This window comes from Eleutherodactylus coqui, chromosome 1 (genome assembly GCF_035609145.1).
Source record: "Eleutherodactylus coqui strain aEleCoq1 chromosome 1, aEleCoq1.hap1, whole genome shotgun sequence".
Classification (NCBI taxonomy): domain Eukaryota; kingdom Metazoa; phylum Chordata; class Amphibia; order Anura; family Eleutherodactylidae; genus Eleutherodactylus; species Eleutherodactylus coqui.
In genome coordinates this window covers 309,558,805-309,583,942 of record NC_089837.1, presented here as the reverse complement: position 1 = coordinate 309,583,942, position 25,138 = coordinate 309,558,805, and the positions used below count along the sequence as shown (strand labels likewise).

The 25,138-nt window shown below is 42.0% G+C and overlaps 1 protein-coding gene across 1 annotated transcript in view; it reads right to left on the bottom strand.

The window, feature by feature from the left end:
- GRIK3 (glutamate ionotropic receptor kainate type subunit 3) overlaps nucleotides 1-25,138 on the bottom strand; it is a 592,020-nt gene that overhangs the window by 261,139 nt on the left and 305,743 nt on the right. Inside the window, exon 6 of the mRNA XM_066592013.1 lies at nucleotides 349-522. Within this exon, the coding sequence (XP_066448110.1) occupies nucleotides 349-522 (174 nt within the window). The remainder of the gene's footprint in view (nucleotides 1-348; nucleotides 523-25,138) is intronic.

The following is a 25,138-nucleotide window of genomic DNA, read 5'->3' as shown; positions in this document are numbered from 1 at the left end:
TGGCAGCTGTGGTCTACTGGAAAGCACATGGGCACCTTTTGATGTAACTATCAAAAAATTGTAATTATACAGAAAACTACATTTATCGTTAACTTCTTTTTCAAAAGAATCATTTAAAAATGTTGGGAAAAGAGTAGAAAAGACAAAAGGAATCTCATGAAAGTGACATGATACAACTGTGTGTAAATTCTTACTGACTTTTTCAAAGATTCAAGACAAGTTACTATGTTGAACCAATGCTTATATTAATTATGGATCTACTCTTATAAAATCTAATCTGTTGCGTTATATGTATATGTCACCTTTAAGTCATCAACTACAGGCCAGTGCTCTGACTGTTGTCCGTACCGTCATTATTCCATCTAGAAGACCGGTCTCTGGCTTGGGTGGGGCTTGTAGACGTTCCATTGACCACTTGTCTACTATGGTGCTCACATAAGGGTTTTCCACATTCAGAATTCGGAAGCCAGTTAGATTCACTCCAGAGTAACGATATGGTTCCAGATCCAATGCGTACAGGTCCTGTCCGGAAGCATACCAACATTGTTAGAATCATATGTATAGCAATTTATTATTTTTTATTACATTTTTGTGAAAAGTTGATATATAAAAAAGCTAACCATTTTTTAAAGAGAAACGCATGTTTTACGATATGTTAAAAGCTTGTAAAGTAAGAGGAGCCTTAATGCTAAATATGCCTAAAACAGGGTATACACTGAATGGCAGATGCTACCTAAATTATTAGAGGTACCTCACCCTTGTCTTGTGAGGCTGTGCTATACATCATTGCTTATTCATACAATATTACAATTCTTTACATTCATAGTATCAGTAGTTTTACATGCAGTATTTTATCACTAGCAGAATTATTTAAATACAACCCTTTCCGTTGTCTTTGATGTTGAAGATCCATATACATATACAAAGGCTAGTAATTGTTGTTGTTTTCCTTCATTTCAAAGCACTTAAAAATGTTTAAAAAGTTTTCAATACATTATATAGTATAATAATCTTGTTATTTGTATAATGCCAACTTATCCCATAGCGCTTTCAGGTCATTTTTATTTATTACCCCCCACCAAGCTGGGTACTCATTTTACTGACCTCGGAAGGATGGGAGGCTAAGTCAACCTTGAGATGGCTACCTGAACTATGCGGGTATTGAACCCATAACCTTCAGGTTGTGAGCGAGAGTTTAGGACTGCATTTCTGCTGTCCTAACACTCTGCAGCACATGTGGCTCTTTACTTTTTCATATAATACAGTACAAATAAAAAGAAGAAGAAGCATTAGTAGTATTTTATAAATTTTGATCATCTGGATTTTTTTCTGTCCTTTACAGTTCCCAATGCTCCCCCTGTTTTACTACCCCCCCACCCTCACATAGATACAGAAACCTAGGGATTCCAAACTTTAAACTTTACCCACGACATGGCTGTCAACCCTGAAAACACTTAGCATTCTCAAAGATAGTGAGAGGTAGGAGAAGAGAGACCGTCAATTTTCCCAGAGTTAGTCAGATACACCTGATGCAGTGTTAGGGCAGTCAACCCACCAATCCTATATCTTGGTAAATTTAGCCAGACAACCTCAGGCCATATATGTCAATTTGTATAAAGGAATTACCCCCATTCACTTCAACCTGCCAGGCAGTTGAGCAACACCACTTTTTAGCATGAAAGGACAGCAGCTTGTATGGTGCTGCGTCAACCAGGACAACCTCCACAAGGTCAAAGAGACAAATATATCAAAGAGACAAATATCCCTCCAATAGGGAAGGCACTTGTTACCTTCATAGTATAGATTTGTTATTAGTATAGCACCAACTTATTCCACAGGTAATTAATTTATTACTCCCCACCATGCTGGGTACTCATTTTACCGACTTCAGAAGCATGAAAGGCTGAGTCAGCCTTAAGCCAGCTACCTGAACCATGTCGGAATTAAACTTGCAACCTTCAGGTTGTGAGCAAGAGCTTAGGACTGCTGCCTTAACACTCTACACAACATAAGGCTCTATAATAAATAATAAATAGAACTATTAAGAAATACAACTAATCCAACAAAAAGTGAATCCTCATATGTCTATGATGGCATAAAAAGCTTGAAAAGCAAGGATGTAATAGCAAAAAAATAAAAATAAAAAATGTTGGCCATAAAGGTTATAGTGGATGTCCACTTTTCAGCCTCAGATTTTTAGGTCTAACACTCTGGGCTGATTAATTTCTTCATATTTAATTACAATGGTTGGAACTAGAGGTGAGCGAGAATACTCGTTTCGAGTATTTACTCGATCGAGCACCACGATTTTCGAGTACTTCAGTACTCAGGTGACAAGATTCGGGGGGCGCGGGGAGGCGTGGCGACACGGGGGGAGCAGCGGGGAACAGGGGGGAGCCCTCTCTCTCTCCCTCTTCCCCCCACTCCCCGCTGCAACCCCCCACTCACCCACGGCGCCCCCTGAATCTTTTCGCCCGAGTACAGAAGTACTCGAAAATCATGGTGCTCGGGTGAAACAGGGGCGTAGCCGAGTATGCTCGCTGATCTCTAGTTGGAACTCAATTTGTCTGATCTAGAGCTGCAAACTTCCTGCTTCTATCCTATCCACACAGCTAAATGATAAAATTATGGCTATCCACAGCAGCTTAGAGCTTAGGCTTTTACTACACATTGTATGTTCAGTGCATAAATGAAATGTAGTACGCATGCCATTTGGTAAGCTACAGACAGAATTTTATAATTTTACCCCAGGTAATAGGCAATTTTGAGCTCTGTATTAGAAAACCACATGCATTCTTTAAATATATACTAAAAAATTAAAAAGCACAGAAGTTTTATCTCTTTTCTTCCATGTACTATATGTGGGCAACGTTTGCAGCTCTTTGAGCCGGCTACCTGAACCATGTGGGGATTGAACTTGCAAGCTTCAGGTTGTGAGTAAGAGCTTAGGATTGCTGCCTTAACACTCTACACAACATGAGGCTCTACAATAAATAATAAATAGAACTATTAAGAAATACAACTAATCTAACAAAAAGCAAATCCTCATATATCTATGATGGCATAAAAAGCTTGAAAAGCAAGGATGCAATAGCAAAAAAAATACAAAAAATGGTTGGCCATAAAGGTTATAGTGGATGTCCACTTTTCAACCTCAGATTTTTAGGTCTAACACTCTGGGCTAATTAATTTCTTCATATTTAGTTATAATGGTTGGAACTCAATTTGTCTGATCTAGAACTGCAAAGTTCCTGCTTCTATCCACACAGCTACGGAGTTAAATGATAAAATTCTGGCTATCCGCAGAAGCTTGGAACTTAGTCATTTACTACGTATTGTATGTACAGTGCCTAAATGAAATGCAGTATGCACTCTATTTGGTAAGCTAAGACAGAATTTTATAATTTTACCCCAGTGTTAAGAAAATTGTAGATCAATGTATCAGTTAATTATTCTATATTGCATTGTAGAGCATGATACTAGTATGAGTAGTGAAAGGGTTAAATATAACCCTTCTTTAGGCCTCCATGTCTTCTCAGGAAAGATGAGAGTCTACTAGACCCCCCATGTATGCATATCTATAGACAGGAAACTATAGATTACAGGGGGTAGGTCTGTAAAGCATTACATGCATTCCTTTCTCCTGAATTCATAATGGTCTCATTGTATGTAATAGATACACCCTAGAAGGTGTAACTTATGTTAATCATTTTTATTTTAGCCTATCATATATTCTATCCATTTTTGGAGGTATATAATTTTTACTGTGATGTCATTTAGGATATATATACTTTGTCCACCTCAGAATAAATTAGAAATCATCTGATACCGCACAGGCTGGTGTGATGTGTTTCTCCTGGGCCCAGACTTCTGCACGGGATCTGGGATCGTCTTCTCTTTGATAAACACATAAATTCTCCTTACATTTTTGGTCCTTCGAGCCGTAATCACTCACTGCAGAGGGAGAGGACAGCCTGGCTGTGAAAAGGTGGGTCTGAAGTACTCTCCGATCATTAAAAGGCCTCCGTCTTGCTTAGACGTAATTAGAGGCCAGTCGGGCATCCTGTCTGAAACAGTGACGTTTTTCCGAACTAGCCGGAGAATTTAGAAGCCTCCCAGATAACGTGTAGTAAGTATAACAATGGTTAAACTTTTCTTCTCTCTTCTTCTTCTTCTGTATACTTTAGTGTTAGTAGAATTTACAATGTGTATTGTAAATGAGAGGCAATCATAGACGAAGGGACAATAGCAGTAGTCTATGTGAAATGTGTAAGGTAAATGAGAAGTATAGACAAATGGGTTGCCAAAGGGGCAATAGCAGTAGTCTATGTGAGACCATAGCCATTGTGAGAAGGCTACAGGAAAGAATTAACTCCGTGCGACACGTAAAAAGTGGTTAGATGACGTCATGGGACACAGGGGTGTCCAGGAACTTTACTTCTTATCTTTCTATTACTTTCTCTTTGATATTGTGTTATAGAGTAACTAAGAATATGAAGAGGGCGGCCGCCTACTAACATAATGTACTATTTGTATTGTTGTCTTATATTGCATGAAGCGAATGTGTGAGTGATTGAGATGAGTGGAATAAATAAATAAATTAAAAGTCCTAGTTGTAAAGAATTATGTGATAAAATACGGACAAAATAAGCTAAAAGATCAGCAGAAATACGGATTATCCGCTGCTGAAGTCTGGTTAAAAGAAGCCCCAAACTGTCACGCCCATATAAAAATAGACGCCCGACAGTTTGATGAACAATTCAAAGGGTTAATGAGGAGTTCCAATTGAATGAAAAATAGAGAGAGCAGATAGAAGAATTCTATGGCCAGATTGGAGTTCTGTAGAAGGAAATTAGAATGGGAGGGGAGGAGATGGTGGACCCCTTCCATAGTATAATCAGAAGGGAATAGGAGGTTATATAGTGAGATACATGGTTACCCTGAGGATGGGATCGTTGCAGGATGTTTTGCAATATGCAAAACATGCAGAAAAGTGTTACAAAGAAAAGGGTGAGAAAGTGAGGTTTTTTATATGAGAAGAATGTGATATGATGGTTCAAGAAAGTCAGAGAGGTCATTGGACAGCGAGAGGATGTGAAAGTAGAGACAGAGGAAGAAGCAGAGGTGGGATGCAGCTCGGGGATTTAAATGTGTGTTTGAATAATGGAAGTCTAGTGATTTTGCCCGAGGGTGCCCTGAGAAACAATGTTCTCAGCCACCTTGGGGAAAAATGACTAGGAGGGGTCGATGTACAACACTTGGAGGATCTCATGGCAATCTCCACTGCCTGAGATAGATCTCCAGGTGAATGGGCGGATGATTACTTTCCTGGTGGGCTCAGGAGCCACCAGGGCATTAATACATCCCAATATGTAGCCAATGTAAAATGTATTAATAGTCATATCCTGGTAAGAGGGGTTAATGGCCGGACCCACAGGGAATCCCTCTCTGAACCAGTTATAACAGTCCTAGAGACAAATAAGCCTGTGAATGTCAGATTATATAGTCTTGAATATGTCCAGTAAATGTGTTGTGATGAGATATTATGATAGAATTAGGTATACCTTCACCAGTGTACCTCAGGGCTGCTGTGAACCTCCAACAATTTTCTCCCAGGCTATGTCAGCACACTTAGCGCAGTTCCAGCCTCTTAGAGGTAGTCAGCTACTACTGTATGTTGGTAGCCAGCAGCAGACAGTGGAGAGAATTGTGGGGGGGGGGGGGGGGGGGACACAGTCACACTCTTGAGGTTTATTTATGAGCAAGGCCATAAAGTAAACATGTAGAAACTCCAATACGGTCAGCAAACGGTTAAATATTTGGGGTATAACCTGTCAGATGAAGGTAGGCAAGCAATTCTGGAGGTCCCAAAACTATGAGCAAATGATGTCCTCTTTGGGAATGACAATGTTACGTGTGCTGCTGGGATTTGTTGTTCTATTGTGTTTCCAGCAGCACAGCACTCACAGGGTTAATGATTGAGCTGGCTGGGTGTGGTACTGTCTGCTAGCCAATCCCCTGGTCAGTCTATATGGCCCCTCAGGCGAGCAGTTATGAATGCTTGTCTGGTGAGGGTTGCATTGTGATCTGGTTCATGTCCATTTGTACGTTTATATTCTGTCAGTTTTGTGTTAGTTTGCTGTGTGTCCTGCTATCTGTGTCCTGTCCTGTTGCAGCGTTCTGTGTGAACAGTATCCGGTTCTGCTGGACTCCTGGTTAGTGTAGGGACTAGCAGTATAACCAGGAGCTGTGAAGTGGCCTGCTAGCTTTCAACATCTTGTACAACATGTCAACTAATACCTGGTATTTATATTCAGCTTCCAATCTGTTACTAGTGGTTGCATGTTGTATGCAGTGTATTCTGGGTCTGTCATGTGGCATGTGAATGCATCCTGTTCTGGTGTGTGGCTCCTAGGATCAGCTAGGGCCCAGATCCGAAGACCGCTGGGCTGCCCTTATTAGGGCAATGTCCCCGCTTAGGTAGGGCCACTGTCATCCTCCCTTGTAGCACAGGGTCAGTTGCCTGAAACCGGTGTGAGTCCCGTGTGACCCTGGTGATACCCGTGTGCGTCCCCTTTGGTCATGATCATGTGGGTTCCGTGCTTTGCCTGCCCACACGATCGTAACAGACAAACTTCTACAGCTCCTGGATCTCAAATTCTGCATCTCTGACAGCGCTTCTTACCAGACTCATCTGTGATGAACTTCTGGCTGCAGTTGACCGGATCCAGTGAGATGGGCCTCTGAGGAAGCCTTTGTCAGGTTAAAACAGACTCTGGTGGGCACATCAGTCTGGGGGGATGCTGAACTAGAGCATGCCCTTTGTGCTAACTGTTGACTCAGGAGAAGGATATATCACCTCTGTGTTAACTCAGGAACACGGTGGGAAGCAGACTAGATCCAGTGGCCGAGCGCTCCCAGCCTGTGTACAAGCGGTAGTCAGACCTTCTGCCACTATAGTGCTGTCCCCCCACACACTGAGTACCGCACGCAGTTAGTTATACTCATATCTTAGTCCTTCTAGACATCCCCCTGCAGGACACTACTGCTCTCAGCCACACCTGACAACCTAGGGATGTACTACGCTCCATCCATCTACCTTACTGCCCATTTCTTCAGACGGTCCTCCATACAACTGTCTTGGAGAGATGGCACATAAGGTGTTACTCAGACCAGATCTGCAGGAGGTATCTCTTGTGGATGCTGAATACACTCTTTGTAGATGGGCTGTACATCTCCGTTAAAAAAAAAAAAAAGCTATCTTACCTAAATTGTTCTTCAGATGTGCAGCAGTTTTGAGCCATGAGCTGTGTCATGTCTCAACAGGGGGGATGGTAGCACTCATATGGACAGTGTTCACAGCCTAGGGGTTTACAAACTACTCTAAAAAAAAATTTTGTCTTGTATTATTTGTGCTAAACAATGCAGAAGGGAGTATAAGACCAGGAGGGGGCGCCGTCCGACACATGGGGGATGCTGGGAGAGCTCTGAGTGTAACTTCTATAGAAGGAGTGACGAGCGCCATACTGGTAGATCTGCTCCCTGACTTATTGACTGCAATCCCTGCTAGCCATCATAAACCGCTCATGCAGTCACACAGTTTCTGCCGTCACACGGCTAAATGTCTGACCATTGTCTATGTGTATAGCACCCCTCACTCTCCACCCCGCCATACCGTGCACATCTCCACCCCGCCATACTGTGCACATCTCCAGCCCTTTACCTTCTGTATCACCCCATTACTTGTAGTATGTAAGCTCGTTGGAGCCGGACCCTCACCCCTATTGTTTCCATCAGCTGATTACTATGTAACCGTGGTTCTGTAATGTTTGTCCTTTTGTCTTTCTGTATCCCCCTGTCTATGTAAGCGCTGCGGGATATGTTGGTGCTATACACAAAGATTATTATAGATGTGTGTCAGATGAGGGACTTGTTGGCATTGCACACAAAGGGGTAAGGTGTGGCTAGATGCTTGCCTGGCTTGATAGTACTCCTAGTCAGGCCACGTCCCTGGCGGCCATCTTAGTGCTAGTCATGGCCTGCGGCCATTTTAGTACCTGCTGTAATACCTTCGGCCGCCGCCCAGACGCCATCTTGGCTCCTTACATCCCATAGCTGTACCTTCTACCTGGCATCCCAATGCTTGCACTTGTAGTACACAACACCAGTGATTAGTGCCTTCTCTGAATTGCATAGGAATAGTCAGAAGCCTCCATCACTGTCCTCTGTGTGTTGATGATATGTTGTCTATCTTATTAAGTGTGTGCTATAAGATGGGGTCAGTATGATACTGTGGGATATTTAGTCGTAGCAGAGGAATATGTAAGGTCTCCTTCAGATAAGTGTCAGAGGGGACAGGTTGCTATGGGTGACGGTGTTGCTGACAAGGACCAGGGATAGTACACAGCAGGACAGAAGGGATGATTACATGATGCAGACAGTCCTGGGATCACACAGTGAAGGAATGAAGGTTTACAGCAGTATTAGATGAAGATGACAACGGCCTGAGTGCTGCTCTGTATGGTGGGGTCAGCTCACAAATGGTTAAATCATCTGTTACATGGGAATGCTTCTTTCACCCTCACCCCCACCTTTCAGCTTTAGAGTTCAGTGAGAAAAAGGGAGGGGGGGAGTGTGACTGACTCTAGCCATGCTCTGCTTGCTTGATATGAATAGACCTGTAATGAAGATGATCAGGAATGAAGTTTAGTATAAACCTGTGTGAATAGGGAACGTCCATTCTTGCTGTTATTTGTTTACATGTCAGTTCTGTGATTGGTTTGCAGTGATTTTGATTGTTAAATGGTGTTTTCAATGTGATAATGTCATGTAAGATATAATAATAATGAAGTTGTTGATAATGTGAGAGCTGAGTGTCCCTATTAAGGGGAGGATATCACAAGGATGCTGCAGTTATCTGTAGGAGGCAGACACAGCTAAAGCTCTGTTTATCTTACTCCATCACCTCTCCCTGATAAGAGAAATTCCTGAGGGGGGTTGTTAAGGTTGGAGGATCAAGCGACTGCAGATGATTGGAGTAGTAGTAGTTGTGTGAATCTTAATGTTATGCAGTAAATATTGTGTATAGAGAATGTTAATAATTATATGAGATAGAAAGACTTGACCCCACGATAGATAAAAGTTAATGACAAGTCCTCATGCTGTGATGAACTAAAATGTGTGATTAAGCTTCTTAACTGTACCTACCCCCCACAGATAAGTGATCCATGTTATACATTGAGTTTGCTGTTTCCACCTGTGAGCGGGGACCAAATACCTGCTGTTGCCTCTGATCCTGGGGTTAGACTTGCTTCGCGCTACCTGGTAATGGGACTGAGGCAGACTACGGGAGACTGCCTGAGGGATGCTGTGCGGAGAGGAGAACCGTAAGGGCACGCTGTCTCTGGGATATGGCCTGAGCTACAGAGAGCACGCACAGACGTGTGATGGTTGTGTGGTGACCGGGCCTAGAACAGGTGCCAGGTACAGCCCCTAACGGGATTGTGCTTGGTACAACTGATAACGCCTGTGTACCTAAAGACCTCCGAGGGCAACAGCAAGGGCCGTGTCTGGAGAACTAGGAACACCTCTCCCAAAGGTTCCTCTGACCCATCGGGGTCCCAAGGGGGGTACCGGACGAGTATGGGACGAGAAATCGGATGGCTGCAGGGGGTTTGAGTCTCTTCTCGTATGGTGGGTAACAGTGAATAAAGATGTAGACTGGATTAATTACACATACTATAACCAACAGAGATTTGTTAATTATACAAGAGATGCAATCAAGGGCCTAGAGGAACAACTAGGACACACCTTACACTCATTGCATGGCAAAATAGAATGGCTCTTGTTATGTTACTAGCAGAGTTTGTAAAATGATTGGAGGATATTGTTGTACTATCATTCCTAATAACACTGCACCAGATGATACCTGAGCACTGGAAGGGTTAAATGCATAATAAAATGAACTAGCTGATAACTCTGGAATAGACGATCCATTCACAGACTGGTTGGAAAACTTGTTCGGACACTGGTCACAAGTCATATACTCCACATTAGTCTCTATGTCAGTATTTGCCTCCATTCTAGTACTCTGTGGTTGCTGCTGTATCCGAGGACTGTTACAAAACCTTATTATTAACACTTCCATCACCAAAACTATGTTCCAAAATATACAAGATGACGAAGAACAAGATGGCTTACTGGGTCAGGTGACCACCTCTGTCTGACAAGTGATGGGTAAAAGTTGTATGAAGGAAGCGCCATTTTACTTTGATGATTTTGAAGTGTGACATTTTGATTCCAGTGTGTCCTGATTGTACCGGAGGATTGCTCTAAATAACTGATGGACACTTCGATAAGTAAGATTTTATATCATGATGGACAATCATTTATATATGAAGAAAGGAGCATCAATCTCATAATAAATCAAGGCCAAGCTTCTCTTGGGGGCGGGCCTAATTGTGGGTACAATTGGTGGAATGACTTTATATATATATATATATCAATGTAATGCTTTTATATGAAATAATTATATACTTAGTCTTGAAGTGTAAACCCAGGCGTCCTGGTAATAAAGCTTCGGGCCTCAGCCAGGGGGTCTGTGGTAGAGTCATTATATATGTGTATTTACTATTATACTGTGTTGATGTATTGATCTAAAGTGGGGAATGTTAAGAAAATTGTAGATCAATGTATCAGTTAATTATTCTATATTGCATTGTAGAGCATGATACTAGTATGAGTAGTGAAAGGGTTAAATATAACCCTTCTTTAGGCCTCCATGTCTTCTCAGGAAAGATGAGAGTCTACTAGACCCCCCATGTATGCATATCTATAGACAGGAAACTATAGATTACAGGGGGTAGGTCTGTAAAGCATTACATGCATTCCTTTCTCCTGAATTCATAATGGTCTCATTGTATGTAATAGATACACCCTAGAAGGTGTAACTTATGTTAATCATTTTTATTTTAGCCTATCATATATTCTATCCATTTTTGGAGGTATATAATTTTTACTGTGATGTCATTTAGGATATATATACTTTGTCCACCTCAGAATAAATTAGAAATCATCTGATACCGCACAGGCTGGTGTGATGTGTTTCTCCTGGGCCCAGACTTCTGCACGGGGTCTGGGATCGTCTTCTCTTTGATAAACACATAAATTCTCCTTACACCCAGGTAATAGGCAATTTTGAGCTCTGTATTAGAAAACCACATGCATTCTTTAAATATATACTGCAAAATTAAAAAGCACAAAAGTTTGGACCTATTTAGACTTAAATTTAAGGCCAAAACTGACTGTCCCTTTAAGTGAATATCCAGTCTTGAACACCATTTGTTTAATATCTAACAGGTCAAAAATTGGGCTGATTAGTTTCTTCTTTTTGTGTTTTTTATTATTTTATGTAATATTTTTAAGTATAGACAATAAACCAAGTAAGAATGTTTGCTCACAAGTCGAATACAAAACAAGTGTATCAATGAATATACAAATTATGAGAATAGAGAATCATAGCTCAGTAAAATCACATATACAATCCTTGGTGTAATAATAATACCTAATGCTGAAACAACAAGTAAGCTCAAAAAGATTGATGAGAAAGCGCAAAAGAGATTAAGGCTCACAGGGACAGGGGGAGCATAAAAAAGAGAGGGATAGAGACAGAAAAAGAGGAGAAAAATATCTATACAGCCAACTAAGTTCCATTTTTCTGATACAGCTCCAAATCTCCTGCATAGACATGGATTTAAAACACAGAATTTTGGCTGCCTGCAGTCACCACCAGAGGGAGTATGGGAGCACAATTCGTACTTTTAACTCAATAACACAGCATACATCTAGTGGTGGTTATAAGTAGCAAGAATATTATGTTTTATATATGTATCTGGGCATTTGGAGTTCTGTATTAGACAAACCACTACCATTGGCTATAAGGACATATTAAGACATTAATCCACAAAAAAAATTTAGACCTAAAAATAACATGATGATAAAAAATGAAGATTCACTTTAAGGGTTTAAAAATGCAAACAAACAGAAATAAAATGTGAGTTTTCTTTATAAAGTTCAATTATTTGTACAACAAGCTGGAATTACGTGCATGTGATGTACCTGCAGTTTTACCTTTAACTCTGAGGAGGGATTGCATCTTTATAGTGTTTAAAACCCAAGAGTATTCTAGCAAAGCGTATCATGCTTGGCATGAAACCAACTGTGTAGGGTTGCCAGACAGAAAGTGGAAGGGTACAGCAAAGGAACGCATCTTAATGCATTCTTTGGCTGAGATGGATGTCTGGCTATTGTGTTTAATCACACAAAGATCTGCTGTTTCAGGAAACCTGATGACTGGGAAAGGGACAGGAAACCGTTAACCTCTTCAGGGTATACTGTGATAATAACCACAAGGTTTAAAATATGTAAAAGAAAACACATTGCAAAACGATAGAGAAATAACATCCACAGCAGCCACTTTATCAACCGTATACATAGAAAGTTACAAATTCTATACATTTTAATACATAACTTATACAATTTTAAAGCTTTACATTTTCATTATAACCATGAACAAGAAATGATATGCAAAAAAAGAAATCTTGGATGTCTAATGAGCACAGTGCCAGTCACATCTCACTGACTCATGATGACATATTACTGCCCCCTTAATCCCTAATCGAGTCTGCAAGACCTGTGAGAACAACACCAGCCATTATACAAAACACCTCCCTTGAAGTGGATTTTCCATACCTCCAATGAACCCAAAAACCTCAATCAGTACCACGCAAGAACTCTTCATCACCAGTGAAATAAAGTGCTCCAGCAAAAGCCCACACACAATCTTCTGCCAAAGAGAATATAAAGAAATCCATGTAAGCTGCATGAGTTCCAAGCTGTGGCTGAAATTGTGTAGCACCTCTTCCTACGTCTCAGTTACTTCTTAAGGCCCATTTAGATGGAGCGATAATTGCTCAAAAATCGCTCAAATGACAGTTTGAGTGACAGCTATGAGCGATCATTTTGCATAAACTATTAAGTAGCTACACAGCTACTTAATAGCTTATTAGCATGCAAATGAAGCCTTTAGCTGAATGCAGTTAATAGCCTGAGGGCTCTTATCTGCTTTCAGTTCCTTTGTTCTCCAACGGGTTAAATAGCTAAAACAATGCTATCAGCACTACCCGTACAATGATTTTTAGTCTGGCTTGAATTTAACGATCAACTAGCCGTGCACAAAAATGCATGATGGCCATGCGTTTAGACGCAACAATTATTGCTCGAACGATCACTTTTGAGCTCCGTGTAAATGGGGCTTTGCTCCCCTTGCTCTAGGTCCAAGTACTTTTCAGTTCCTCACATCCTCTTCACACACTTCACTATCCTTCATTCCTCACACTCCCGGACCTCTCACTACAAAAACCTGTCATATCCATGCCTTTGCTATACTGCTCCTGTCTTCCCTTTTCTTTAACTGTGGCTGTAACACAGTATTGTAAAATATTTAACTAGGATAGTCTGCATACAGATATAACAAATCTTATGCAAAGAAGATCTGGTGCTCATAGGGTGAATTGCAGACAGTTTTAGAAGGTGTGCTTACTGCTGTGGGAGGTCTCTCTCATGGAAAGTCCACTAAAAGGCCGTATTCAGGCAAAAGAAAAGTCTTTGACTTAGTAATGCAAATACAACTTTTGTTTCAAATGAAGCTCAGGCAACAAGGGAGGGAGAGGAGTCCAAGGATATAGCATGCAATGCGTTTCGGAGCAGGGAACGCTCCTTTATCAAGCAAATCCTGAATGTTCTCTGATGCTGTGGGCATACAGATATACAACATATACAGTATATAACAGAAATTTTGAAATGGTGGGGAAATTGTCAGTGAGCCTCAGAATGTTAAAGTCTAATTGTCATTTCGATTTTTTTTTTATACATACAGTAACCTTCATAGGTTTCAAAACATGCCTTAACCCTTTTCAATCCACTGTCTGACGTCTGAAGACATTCTTATTGAAGGCTGTACAGCTCCGATGTTGGAAGACATCCGGCAGGCTATTCTTCCTGTATATTACTGGCCGCTCTGTTGTTGGGGGCCTCTCCAGCATGTCCCATTTCGCAGTACTAGCTCTAGCCAGCAGATGGCGCCATTGTGAAATGACAGAAAGAGAAAGCCCCCTAGGTAACCCTAAATCCAAAATTGGATTGCAAAGGGTTAAATATGTAGAATTTAGAAGAAATAACCAAAATTCTTAATGCTTATTGGACTAAAGAAAAATACAAATAAAATAAAAACCTCTCCATCTTCCAAATATTTCTTGGAATCTGGAAATAGCGTAACAATTTGGGCTCCTTGAAGTATCCAACCTTTGCTTGTGTGACAGCCTTGACATACAATGGACCAAATTTTACGGTTTTTAGTTGAGATTAGTTTTTATTTTTTGTAGAAAACTCCCAGAGTTGCTTCTATCTAATAATTTGCTGTTTGAAATGTGGGTATCTCCAAACCTCTGGGGGGTACAGTATATATGGCTCTGGTGATTTTAAGACAATTTATTATTTCTTTGATTACCTGGTTGTGCTTCATTTTATTCCGAAATTGCTTTGCAGTCATTGCCCCTATGCTATTAAATGGATCCAACAGATGCCGGGTACTATGTTAAATCCGTATTCAGTGCTGGAGAAGCTAAATATGGCTTCTTGCCCTTAGGGATGCTTCCTCAGCAGTGGACTGGGAAATACGATCCCATGTATCTCAATCACATACACTATGGCTGTCTATGTGTCTCAACGCATCATGTATTTGCATTGCAGCTCATTCTGTACAATGTTTTTTCCTCTTCTCTGTAAACTCTCAATAACCGGTCATTCCTGTGTGTAAGTGGTGAGAAGTACAACCTTGGGTTATGGGGTGGGGTGAATTAATCATCCATTACTCAACTGGCCAGGGCTGAGTAATGGGGAATACTAGGTCTATAGCACATTACAATTTATGCAGTGATGATTCTATATCACTTCTAATGTGAGGGGGCCTATTTACATAAAACTGTACTGAACAGACATTAGCAAATGTGTGCTCCAGAGCAAGACACACAGCATTCTGGGCCTCCATTTTCATTATATAGCATTTTTGGGCCTCCATATTTGCATCTTACCATGAGCAATAAAAAATATGCAAACATATGTAACAGAAAATTGTAACTGACATGCTCTCTTCCTGACAGCAAATCCTGTTTTTGAGGCAGCAAGATGTGGCCTAAAGTGACTATTACACGTTAAAGGATTATTTCCATTATCAAGTTTATCCCTATCTGCAGGATAGGGGCTAACGTACTGACCAGTGGGGGTAAGACTTCTGGGATCCCCATTAGAGATGAGCGAGCATGCTCATTTAAGGCTGATACTCGAGCGAGCATCAGACTTTTGGAGTAACTGTTTACTCGTCCGAGCAAATGTGGGGGAGCGGGGGGGAGAGAGAGATCTCTCTCACTCTCCCCTCCGTTCTCCCCTGCCACCCCCCAACGCCCGCCGCCCCCCCCCCCCCCCCCCCGCATTTGCTCGGACGAGTAAGCAGTTACTCAAGAAGACCAATGCTTGCTCGAGTATCGGCCTTAAACGAGCGTGCTTGCTCATCTCTAATCCCCATCAATCCTGAGATTTCAGCCCTGCTTCATCCCAAAGTATGGGCAGAAAAAGCTGCGCCTGTGCGCCTCCACTTCATTCGCTTCAATGGGACTGCCAGAGATAGCGAAGCACAAGAGTTTGGCTATCTCCAGCACTTCCATTGAAGTGAATAAGTGGAGACACACATCTGTAGCCTCCGTTACTCACATTTTGGGATATCTTAGGGTCAGTGCGGGCCTCAGTGGCTGGACCCCAAATCATCGAATTATTCCCATCCTGTGGATACAAGATAACTTGCTGAGATTAGAATAAAACTTTAAGCTAGTTTTTAGACAATTGGATGGGTGCCACTTTAACCAGAAGAATTTCAGAGCATAGTACAAAAGTTCTATAGTTATTTCATGTTTAAATGGGAAAGAAATCTGCTACGGTTCTGATCCCAAGACACCAGCTGTAGAGGGAAGCAAGGATTTAGTATGTTTATAGAGCCTCTAACCTGCTCCCGCCTGGATAAAAGCAGTCAATTCATCAAACATTTTTGCATACTGCTTCTGTAATGTGCAGTGTTTTGTTCCGGTAAAGACTCTTTTTGCATGTAAGGATTCCTTCAGTTCCCTGCCCTTCACTAATAACATTGACATACCTCAAATCTATGTCCATATTTCATTTTCTTGTGACTATTTAAAATACAGCTTCCCATACAAGTATAATAAAGTAGGATAGTTTAAGTTGCTAATTCATACCACTAACTGAATCATGTTGGGTATTTCAAATATTTCATAGAAATATTGGGCATATTTTGTAATGTATGCCAATAGACCCTCTATTTAATACAAAGCTTCACCGGGTTCTCCAGTTCAGTTCTTACAGCTGCTCTCCTGTCTCAAGTCTAAATTTTGGACTATCTTAGACGGATTTTAAATGAACACTAAAATTACTTCTACTTTTCACTTAGATGACAGTTGCCATCCTGACTCACAAAATAGGTAAACGTATGCAAATATTACACCAAATTCCATATGCATTAGCATAGTGTGTTGACTAATAGCTACATTTCCTTCTAAATATAGTGGAGACATGTTGACATGTATAAATAATTAAGGTGAAATAAAGACAGATGTGCTTTCATATCATCTCCGAGTAATTTGATAAGATAAGCTATTGATCACGCTTTGATCATTGACCATAAGCTAGATTTAAGTAAAAGTAGCTATAGTGCAGGCATAGTTTAATTTCAACGCCCCCATTTTGCTTGGTGTTGATGGGGATAAGCCCATATTCCAAAAAGTCATTGAACAGCCATTTGTTGAACACCATCTGCCAGTGTTTGATTCACTGAACTGTATGCAACCTTGGTTTTTTGGCAAAAACTTGCCTTTTACAGAGCCAAATGTTGACACAAAGTACTGAGTGTTGACTTGGGAGCATTTAGATGCTTTCAGTATAACATAATAGGCCAATTCATTAGGATCCCCAGGGCCTCGTACCACTGAATTCTAGGCGCACGCAGAACAAGCTAAGAACACAGCCTGAAGGAACTCTGCATTAAAACGTCACACATGCAGTATATCTGTCACTGCTTACCAGTAGCTTTAATACAGATTTCGTATCTAACAACTAATTTATTGCAAAAGTCAAAATGTATGAGAATGCAGAATATTGAAACATAAAATCAAATCCTAGAATTCAACCTTACAGTGCTGTGAATACTACATTAGGAATCACATTACACACATTTTGAACAAGTGCATTTATTTGAAGGACTACTCCAAGTGAAATGTTATACCTAGTACAGGGCACACGGGGTGGTACATAATGTAGGAAATCACAAAACATCAGAGAGATTCAATGTTTCTTCCAAGAGTCCATATTAAGGACTCGGTCAGACTGGTGTGCAAATCGTACAGACATTAGCCGCGCAAAAAGGTATTGCTAACTGCTCTAAAAATTGCGTGAATGGACACTTTTTCTGCACAGAGCACCGCTCACACGAAAATCGCGCATTCACACGATCCGGAGCAGCATTGCTTAAAAAAGCACCGCTGCTCCAGGAGGAGAGAGAAGGATATAAAGGAAAGCCCTGGAGGAACCCCCTTCTCCTCGAGGCTTCCCTTCATCTTAGTGGAGCAGGAGGGATATCCCCACTGTGGGAAAAGAGAGGTTCCCAGGCAGGGGAGAACAAGGAATCCCCCAGCACGATGCCAGCATTCCCCTGCAGCAAAAAAATAAGGGATTCTCCTGCTGCTGGGGATTTCCCTATTCTCCCCTGCGGGGGAAACTCTCTCTCTCCGCTCTCAGGGAATCCCTCAGGGAAGCCCTCTAGCCCTACCTCCCCTCTCTCCCTGCTATGAGGATTCTCTCATTCTCCCCTGTAAGGGAAATCCTTCACTCCACACAACAGGGAATTCCTCGTTCTCTGCTGATAAACAGCTGCTGTTTGGAGTTCGGGGACAGCTGCATGGCAAGTTTAAAATGTCCTGCTGTAAACTTCTGTTAGTCCCCACTGGAAACAGGGGATGCCCTGGGGCGATTAAGGGAACCCCTAGGAGTCCAATCATTCCAGCAGAGACTAACAGGAGCTAACAGCGGGAAGTAAAAGATCCACACAAGCTTTCACCTATGACCCTGGCCTCCCTGGTACCCTCAATCTTAGTTAAAAAACCCTTGAAAGTACCCAAAATTTGGAATAATTTAAAATCTTTGACAGTTTATAACATGCTTAAAGATATAAAAGTAGACACCCCTAACTAAGTTGAGACTTTCATGCAAAAACGCCCACTCACTTTTCTGGAGAAGCTGGATATTTTTCAATCCACAACAAATTTTAAACACAGTATAGCGATGAACTTAGAGACCCACACCGGTTTGAAACATACTTGTCACTCCCATCCCACTCACATAAACTGACATAGAGACTTTATAAAGGCTCGTTTCTAAATTCCGTTCCCAATAAACCATTGCACCTTAGGGAATGGGAGAGAGACTTGAAGACCACCTTCTCCAGAGAAGACACCGCCAAAATACTTACCAACTCCCACAGATTTAGTAAATGTGTTCAAACCCACAAAATTCCTATAAACTTCTTACAAGATAGTATAAGATGCCTGCTAGCCTAGCTAAACTAAAACCTACGACCTCAGACTGTTAGCATTGTGGCCTTTATAGTGGCTCTCTGCTACACATCAGGTGGGAATGTCCTATGATGACACCTTATTGGTCACAAATAGTAGAACATATCAACAAAATATGTTCAACTCACATCAAATTATCCCAGTAAATATCATCCTCCTGTGGAAATCTTCCGCCTATCTGCACCTCTCTAACAAAAACCTACCAACTTTCCTGATTTCTGCTACTAAGCTCCTAATCCTGCTTATGTGGTGCAGATCTGAGGCACCTTCTTTGTCCCAGTGTGGCTTTGAAAAAATTGCAAACTGGGAAAATTGTACATGACACATATTGTTGTTAAGCATTTGGAAACCCTTGTATGAATACATCACTTCAAACAATTTCATCTTGGGTCCATGAGCTTCACCCCATGCGCTCTACTATGTCATAAATTCCCCACATAGTCTACAAACCCAATGCTTCCAAAAATCTGTCATCAGTTGAAACTTTGAACGTGTTTGGAGAATTCAGATAATTTTCTCATTTACCACATTGCAGCGACAGAATCTTTTAGGGCTCATGTCCACGGGCAAAATGACATTTAAAATCCGCAGCGGATCTCCCGCGCGCGGATCCGCACCCCATAGGGATGCATTGACCACCCGCGGGTAGATAAATACCCGCGGATGGTCAATAAAAAGGAATTTAAAAAATCTGGAGCATGAAAAAAAACGTGCCATGCTCCATTTTAGTGCGGATCACGCTCCGGATGGCCCCCATAGACCTCTATGGGTGTGGGAGATCCGCTGCGGATTGTAAATACTAGTTTATCGGGTGCATGAGATCCGCTGCGGATTTAACCCCTACCCGCTCCAGGACGTACCGGTACGTCCTCGGAGCATGGTACTTACCGCAACAGGACATACCGGTACGTCCTGGGGATAGTGCGAGATCACATAAGATCCCGCGCTATCCTGCAGCGGGAGCCGGCTGTCAGTCACGGCCGGCGTCCCGCTGCAACAGCGGGGGGGGGGGGGGGGCATGCCCCCCCCCCCACCCCGCTGTTAACCCCTTCCCTGCCGCGATCTAAGTAGATCGCGACAGGGAAAGAGTTGACAGAGAGATCGCGCTCCCTCGGTGTCTCCGGCCGGCGAGAGCCCGGCCTGTCGCCATGGCAACAGGACGCCAGACACTGGCGTCCTGTATTGCCTGTGCCTATAATCGCTGTATAGGCGATAAGGCATGGGGGAGCAGTAGCTCTGCCATGCCTTATGACAGCGATCATAGGCACAGTACTGCAAGTCCCTCAGAGGGACTAGAATAGTGTAAAAGAAAAGAAAAGAAAAATGTAAAAAAAATGTAAAAAAACACCTTTTTTTATGCTTTTTCTAATATTAGCATAAAAAAAGGGAAAAAAAAATTAAAACCCCACATATTGGGTATTGACACGTCCGTAACGACGTGTACAAAAAGTTGAACACGCTTTTTATTTTGTACGACAAAAAGCGTAAAAAAACACGCTAAAAAACAGAGGCAAAATGCTAATTTTTAGCATTTTGCCTCCCAAAAAATGCTATAAAAGTGATCAAAAAAGCCGTACATTCCCCAAAATGGTACCAATAAAAACTACAGCTCATTTCGCAAAAAATAAGCCCACATAGAGCTCCGTATTTAGAAAAATAAAAAAGTTACAGGACTTTGAATGCAGCTATAGAGAAACAAAATGATTTCCAATAAAAAGGGGGTTTTATTGCAAAAAAGTGTAAAAACCTAAAAAAAATATAACAATTATGGTATCGTTGTAACCGTACCGACCCGCAGAAAAAATTTAGTGTGTCATTTATGCTGCATGATTAACGCTGTAAGAAAAATAAAAAGAAATCTATGGCAGAATTGATGCGTTTTCTCTCCCTGTTATCATAAAAAAAAAAAATAAAAAATTACGATATAGTCTATGTACCCAAAAGTGGCACTGATGAAAACTACGGCTCGCCGCGCAAAAAACAAGCCCTTATACGGCCGCGTCCACGGAAAAATAAAAAAGTTACAGGACTTTGAATGCAGCTATAGAGAAACAAAATGATTTCCAATAAAAAGGGGGTTTTATTGCAAAAAAGTGTAAAAACCTAAAAAAAATATTACAATTATGGTATCGTTGTAACCGTACCGACCCCCAGAAAAAATTTAGTGTGTCATTTATGCTGCATGATTAACGCTGTAAGAAAAAGAAAAAGAAATCTATGGCAGAATTGATGCGTTTTCTCTCCCTGTTATCATAAAAACTTCTTTTTCAGTGGCCTTGCGTTTTTTTTCACGCGCAGATGCAAAAATGCCATCCGCGTGCATACACGCGTGAAAAAAAACGCATCCGCGTGTCATCCGCATGCAATAAAATACAATAAAATACTATTTTAAGCTCATCCGCACTGCATCCGCGGCCCAAATCCGCGTTACAAATCCGGAGCAGATTTGATTTTCCCCGTGGACATGAGGCCTTAGACATGACTGCCTTAGGGCTCAGTCACACTGGCGCATAAAAAAGATCGCACTGCGTGCGTAAAAAAAAATGTGTGACCACGTCTATTGTTCTATCTTTTGTCTGTTTGAATTTTATGCACATGTAAAATTCGCTGCCATTGGAAAGCATTGATTCTATATAATCCGATCTTTTTTAATGCGCGAATAATCGCATGTTTAAACCCTTGTGTGGCTGAGCCCTTAATCAGTTACTTATTACTTTACTTGTTTTCTGTTTTGTTTGTCTTCAATCCAGTATATTATTACAGAAAAGTAATGACCTTTTGTATACTTAAATAATACAAACCTAATTGCAACTTTATGCTAACAAGTAATTAAACTTATAATTTCTGTTAGGGACGTGCGTGTTCCGGCCTCTTCAACCTAAATTAATATTAATGTAACCAGAATTTTCATTCTGTGATATACTCAATATAATATAATTGTTAAAAAAAAAATAAAAAAATTAAAAAAAAAATATATATATATATATATTACACTTCATGCTGCGTGTAAACGCTCCCCCTTAGTATTTCACATAGAATTTGAAGCGCTGAGCGAGGAATCAGCAATACTCAGTGGTTATTTGCCTGTCTAAACATGCTGCACGAGCGCAAAAAACGAGCAATGACGTCACTCTCTCCAGCAGATCGTTTAGCTGACAGTCGTTCCGTGTAAATGGGGGCATTAAAGGGGTTGTCTGAGCTATTTAATTTTTATGTAAACATATCCCCATGACAACAGATAAAACAACTAATGCTCACCTTTTCCGCCTCCCCGCAAGTCTCCCATTGGCAGCACCAAGTCTCCTCTATGAGATATTGCTTACAGGCTGTATGAATGGTCACAGACTGTTGCAGCCACTGACAGAGCTCAGAGGTTGCAATTAATTAGCTCAGACAAACCCTGTACTAATTGGTTTCACAAAGTTTAAGACCAATAACTGCAAATTAAGAGTTCCTAAAATGCTATATCAGTCTCACATTAGTTTTCTTTATTATCACTATGTCATATTTAACCGAGATTAAAGAGGAAATAAGAAGAAAAAGTTGTTGCATTGTATTAGGACTTGTTTACATAAGCATAAATAGGCCACCGTTTTCACGATTGGCCGATATACACTACCATTTGATGCATACTTATTCCCGTGGCGTAAAAGCACAGCTGGCCGGCAAATATAGCGCAAGGCGCTTTTTTGCTGGGCAGCAAAGATAGTTGTGCCCGGAATACATCGGTCTCTGCATAGGCTCCTATGGGAGCCAATGACAGCGGCCGGAGAAAGGAGGTGGGAGGCAGTTTAGCAGCATGACTACTAAACTTCCTCCCCCTTCTCTCCTCCTCTCTCCTCCCCTCTGGCTGCTTGCAATGGGAGGTGGTGAGACGGGGAAGGAGCTACATTCCCCCCCTGCCATTGCTGGCTGCGGACAAGGGGCAGGTGCTTAGCTCTGCCCCCGTCCCGTGCCACTCCCATTGCAAACAGCTGGAGGGAAGGAAAGAGGAGGTGAGCCGGCAAGGGGGAGGGAAGGGGTGGCAACAACATTGCGGCCTCTGCGTATATGCGCCTGGCCCTTGCCATCTGAACGGGCGCGCAAACATTAGATTTGATGCGTTTTTACAGCACCGGCGGGGGCACATAAAAAAGCTTACGCTCATAGGAAAGAGCCCTTAGCCTGACATACTTACTCCAGGAAATTAGCATCAACTCATCCAATAACCACTCCTGTAGCTTCCCTAGCCTCACCTAATGTCAATGTCATCCTTAACTTCGCAGAAAGAAAGCAACTGGACAAAGAGTAGATTCATAGTAGATTAGCAAGGTAGAAACCACTTTGATTCAAGAGAAACATCAATTGCTGTCTTAGGACCTAGATAACATTATCTAAGAAGCCATGAAATCTGTGCTATACCAGAAAATGTATAAGAAAACTATCCAGTACTATGCATGAAATCTTAATGTGGCTGTTCACCTTTTAGGAACATTTAATTTTATGTCTACTATGGTCTGATGATTCATTTCATAATAAATCTTTTTAGAAGTTGAAGCTCTGTTTTTCTGTAAGGCTGCATATCCACGGGCGTGATTCCGCCGGCGATAAATCAACGGCTTATCACTGTGTGTGAAACTTTCCATAGCGTTGCTATGGAGAGCACAGCCATGGCGTCCACGAGCGGAGAATCATAGCGATTCTCTGCTCGCAGGATTCAAATCTCAGCATGCTGCGATTTGCCACGATTCTCCGCGGTGAGCCTATTTGTCAGATAGGCTCAGTGCGAAGAACCGTCAGCTGTCTCCAGCTCCCCGGCGACTGAAATCTGCTGCAGGATATTGCTGCGCCCATGGACAGGCAGCCTTACAGAGTTCCAAATTTTCCTCTTCCCCTCTCTCCAGAGTGCCTTGACTTAGGGATAGATCCAGGGCTACACCTGGGGTCCCCTCATTTTCACTCTTTAATCCCAGAAATCAGGAGCTGGTCTTCACTGTGCAGGACCCCAGGGAGTTACCCCAGAAACAGGTTTCACACAGTACTTGAGGGTATAGACAGAGACATGCTGGTGGAACAGAGTCAGACAGGCAGAATATTTTTGCATCAATAAATTAGGTCAATTGTCAGGGCAGGTAACAGATAAACCAAAAATGGTCAATAAACAATCTGAGGTCAGGAGAAGAAAAGTTGGGAAAGATGAGCAGAACATGTACAGATCAAAACTAGAAAAGCAGAAAGAATACTAATACACCTTTGCACATTAAAATACTACTTTCTAGTAGGGGAAAGTGCCTTAACTAGCCAGAGCTTTGTCTGAATTGGCCAGTTGTGGAAAATATGGGTGTTCACACTAGCCATTTAAGAGGAGGGCCACTGACACATGCAAACCTTATGGAGACGAGGCAACTGATAAGAGATGCAACTTCAGCCACAGCCAACATGGTGGAGAAAACACTGGCCACAACTGACAACTGAAGAAGGTAGGAGATGCTGTCAGACATGACCATCAGCTGTAACATTGCTCCTTTCAGTCCTCCACCCAAGACAAAACTCAGTCCCCATGCTACTAGGACCTAGCTCCAGGGGACAGTGACCGGCTGCAGGGAGTTGTGTGTGAGAGTGCAGCGGCACAGGGGGAGGCACTGACAGCAGCTTCGTGTGATCGGGCCAACAGGAGCGCACATGGAACTTTGCCGCCAGGGACATGTGTGAGCACAGTGGCGAGGCCACTTCGGCGGACTCCTCCAAGAGTCAGGGGGATGGGTGTTAGGGTAGCGCTGAAAGCACAACACACATTGCATGGAGGCTGGAGGGGAGTGCACGGAGAACACAGACGACAGTGAGAGAGGGGGACCTAGCAGGGAGGCCACAGGCATGGCGCCAGAGGTACGTTACAAGTCAGAAGTCCCACAGCCTCGGAAAAAAACACTCACAGCAGGGACAACAGTGGCAAGGTCCTAGAAGCGTGGGGACTGAGCTTTGCCTTAGATGGAGGGTTAGGGTTAGTTTCAGTGTTAAGCTTACATTATTAGGTGTAAATGCTTCCATGTTAATGCCGCCCCACTCTCACATGGAAGCATTTACCGCTAATAATGTAAGCCTAACACTGAAACTAACCCTCCATCTAAGGCAAAGCTCAGTCCCCACTCTGCCAGGACCTTCCTGCAGGCAGCCAATCAGTATCTTGTGGGCGTACACTGGGCGTATACAGCCCATCACTAGGTCTCCACCCATAATTGTGGGGGAGACAAGATACATCAGTACCCAAACTACTTAGGGTTTGTTTGCTGTTGATTATATTGAAAACATATAGTTCAGAACAGGAGCTGTAGATACAAAACAATAGGAAATATTTCTTAAGACTTTTTGTAAAATTGCTTCATTTTTCTTTTCAAATGCATAGAAATAAT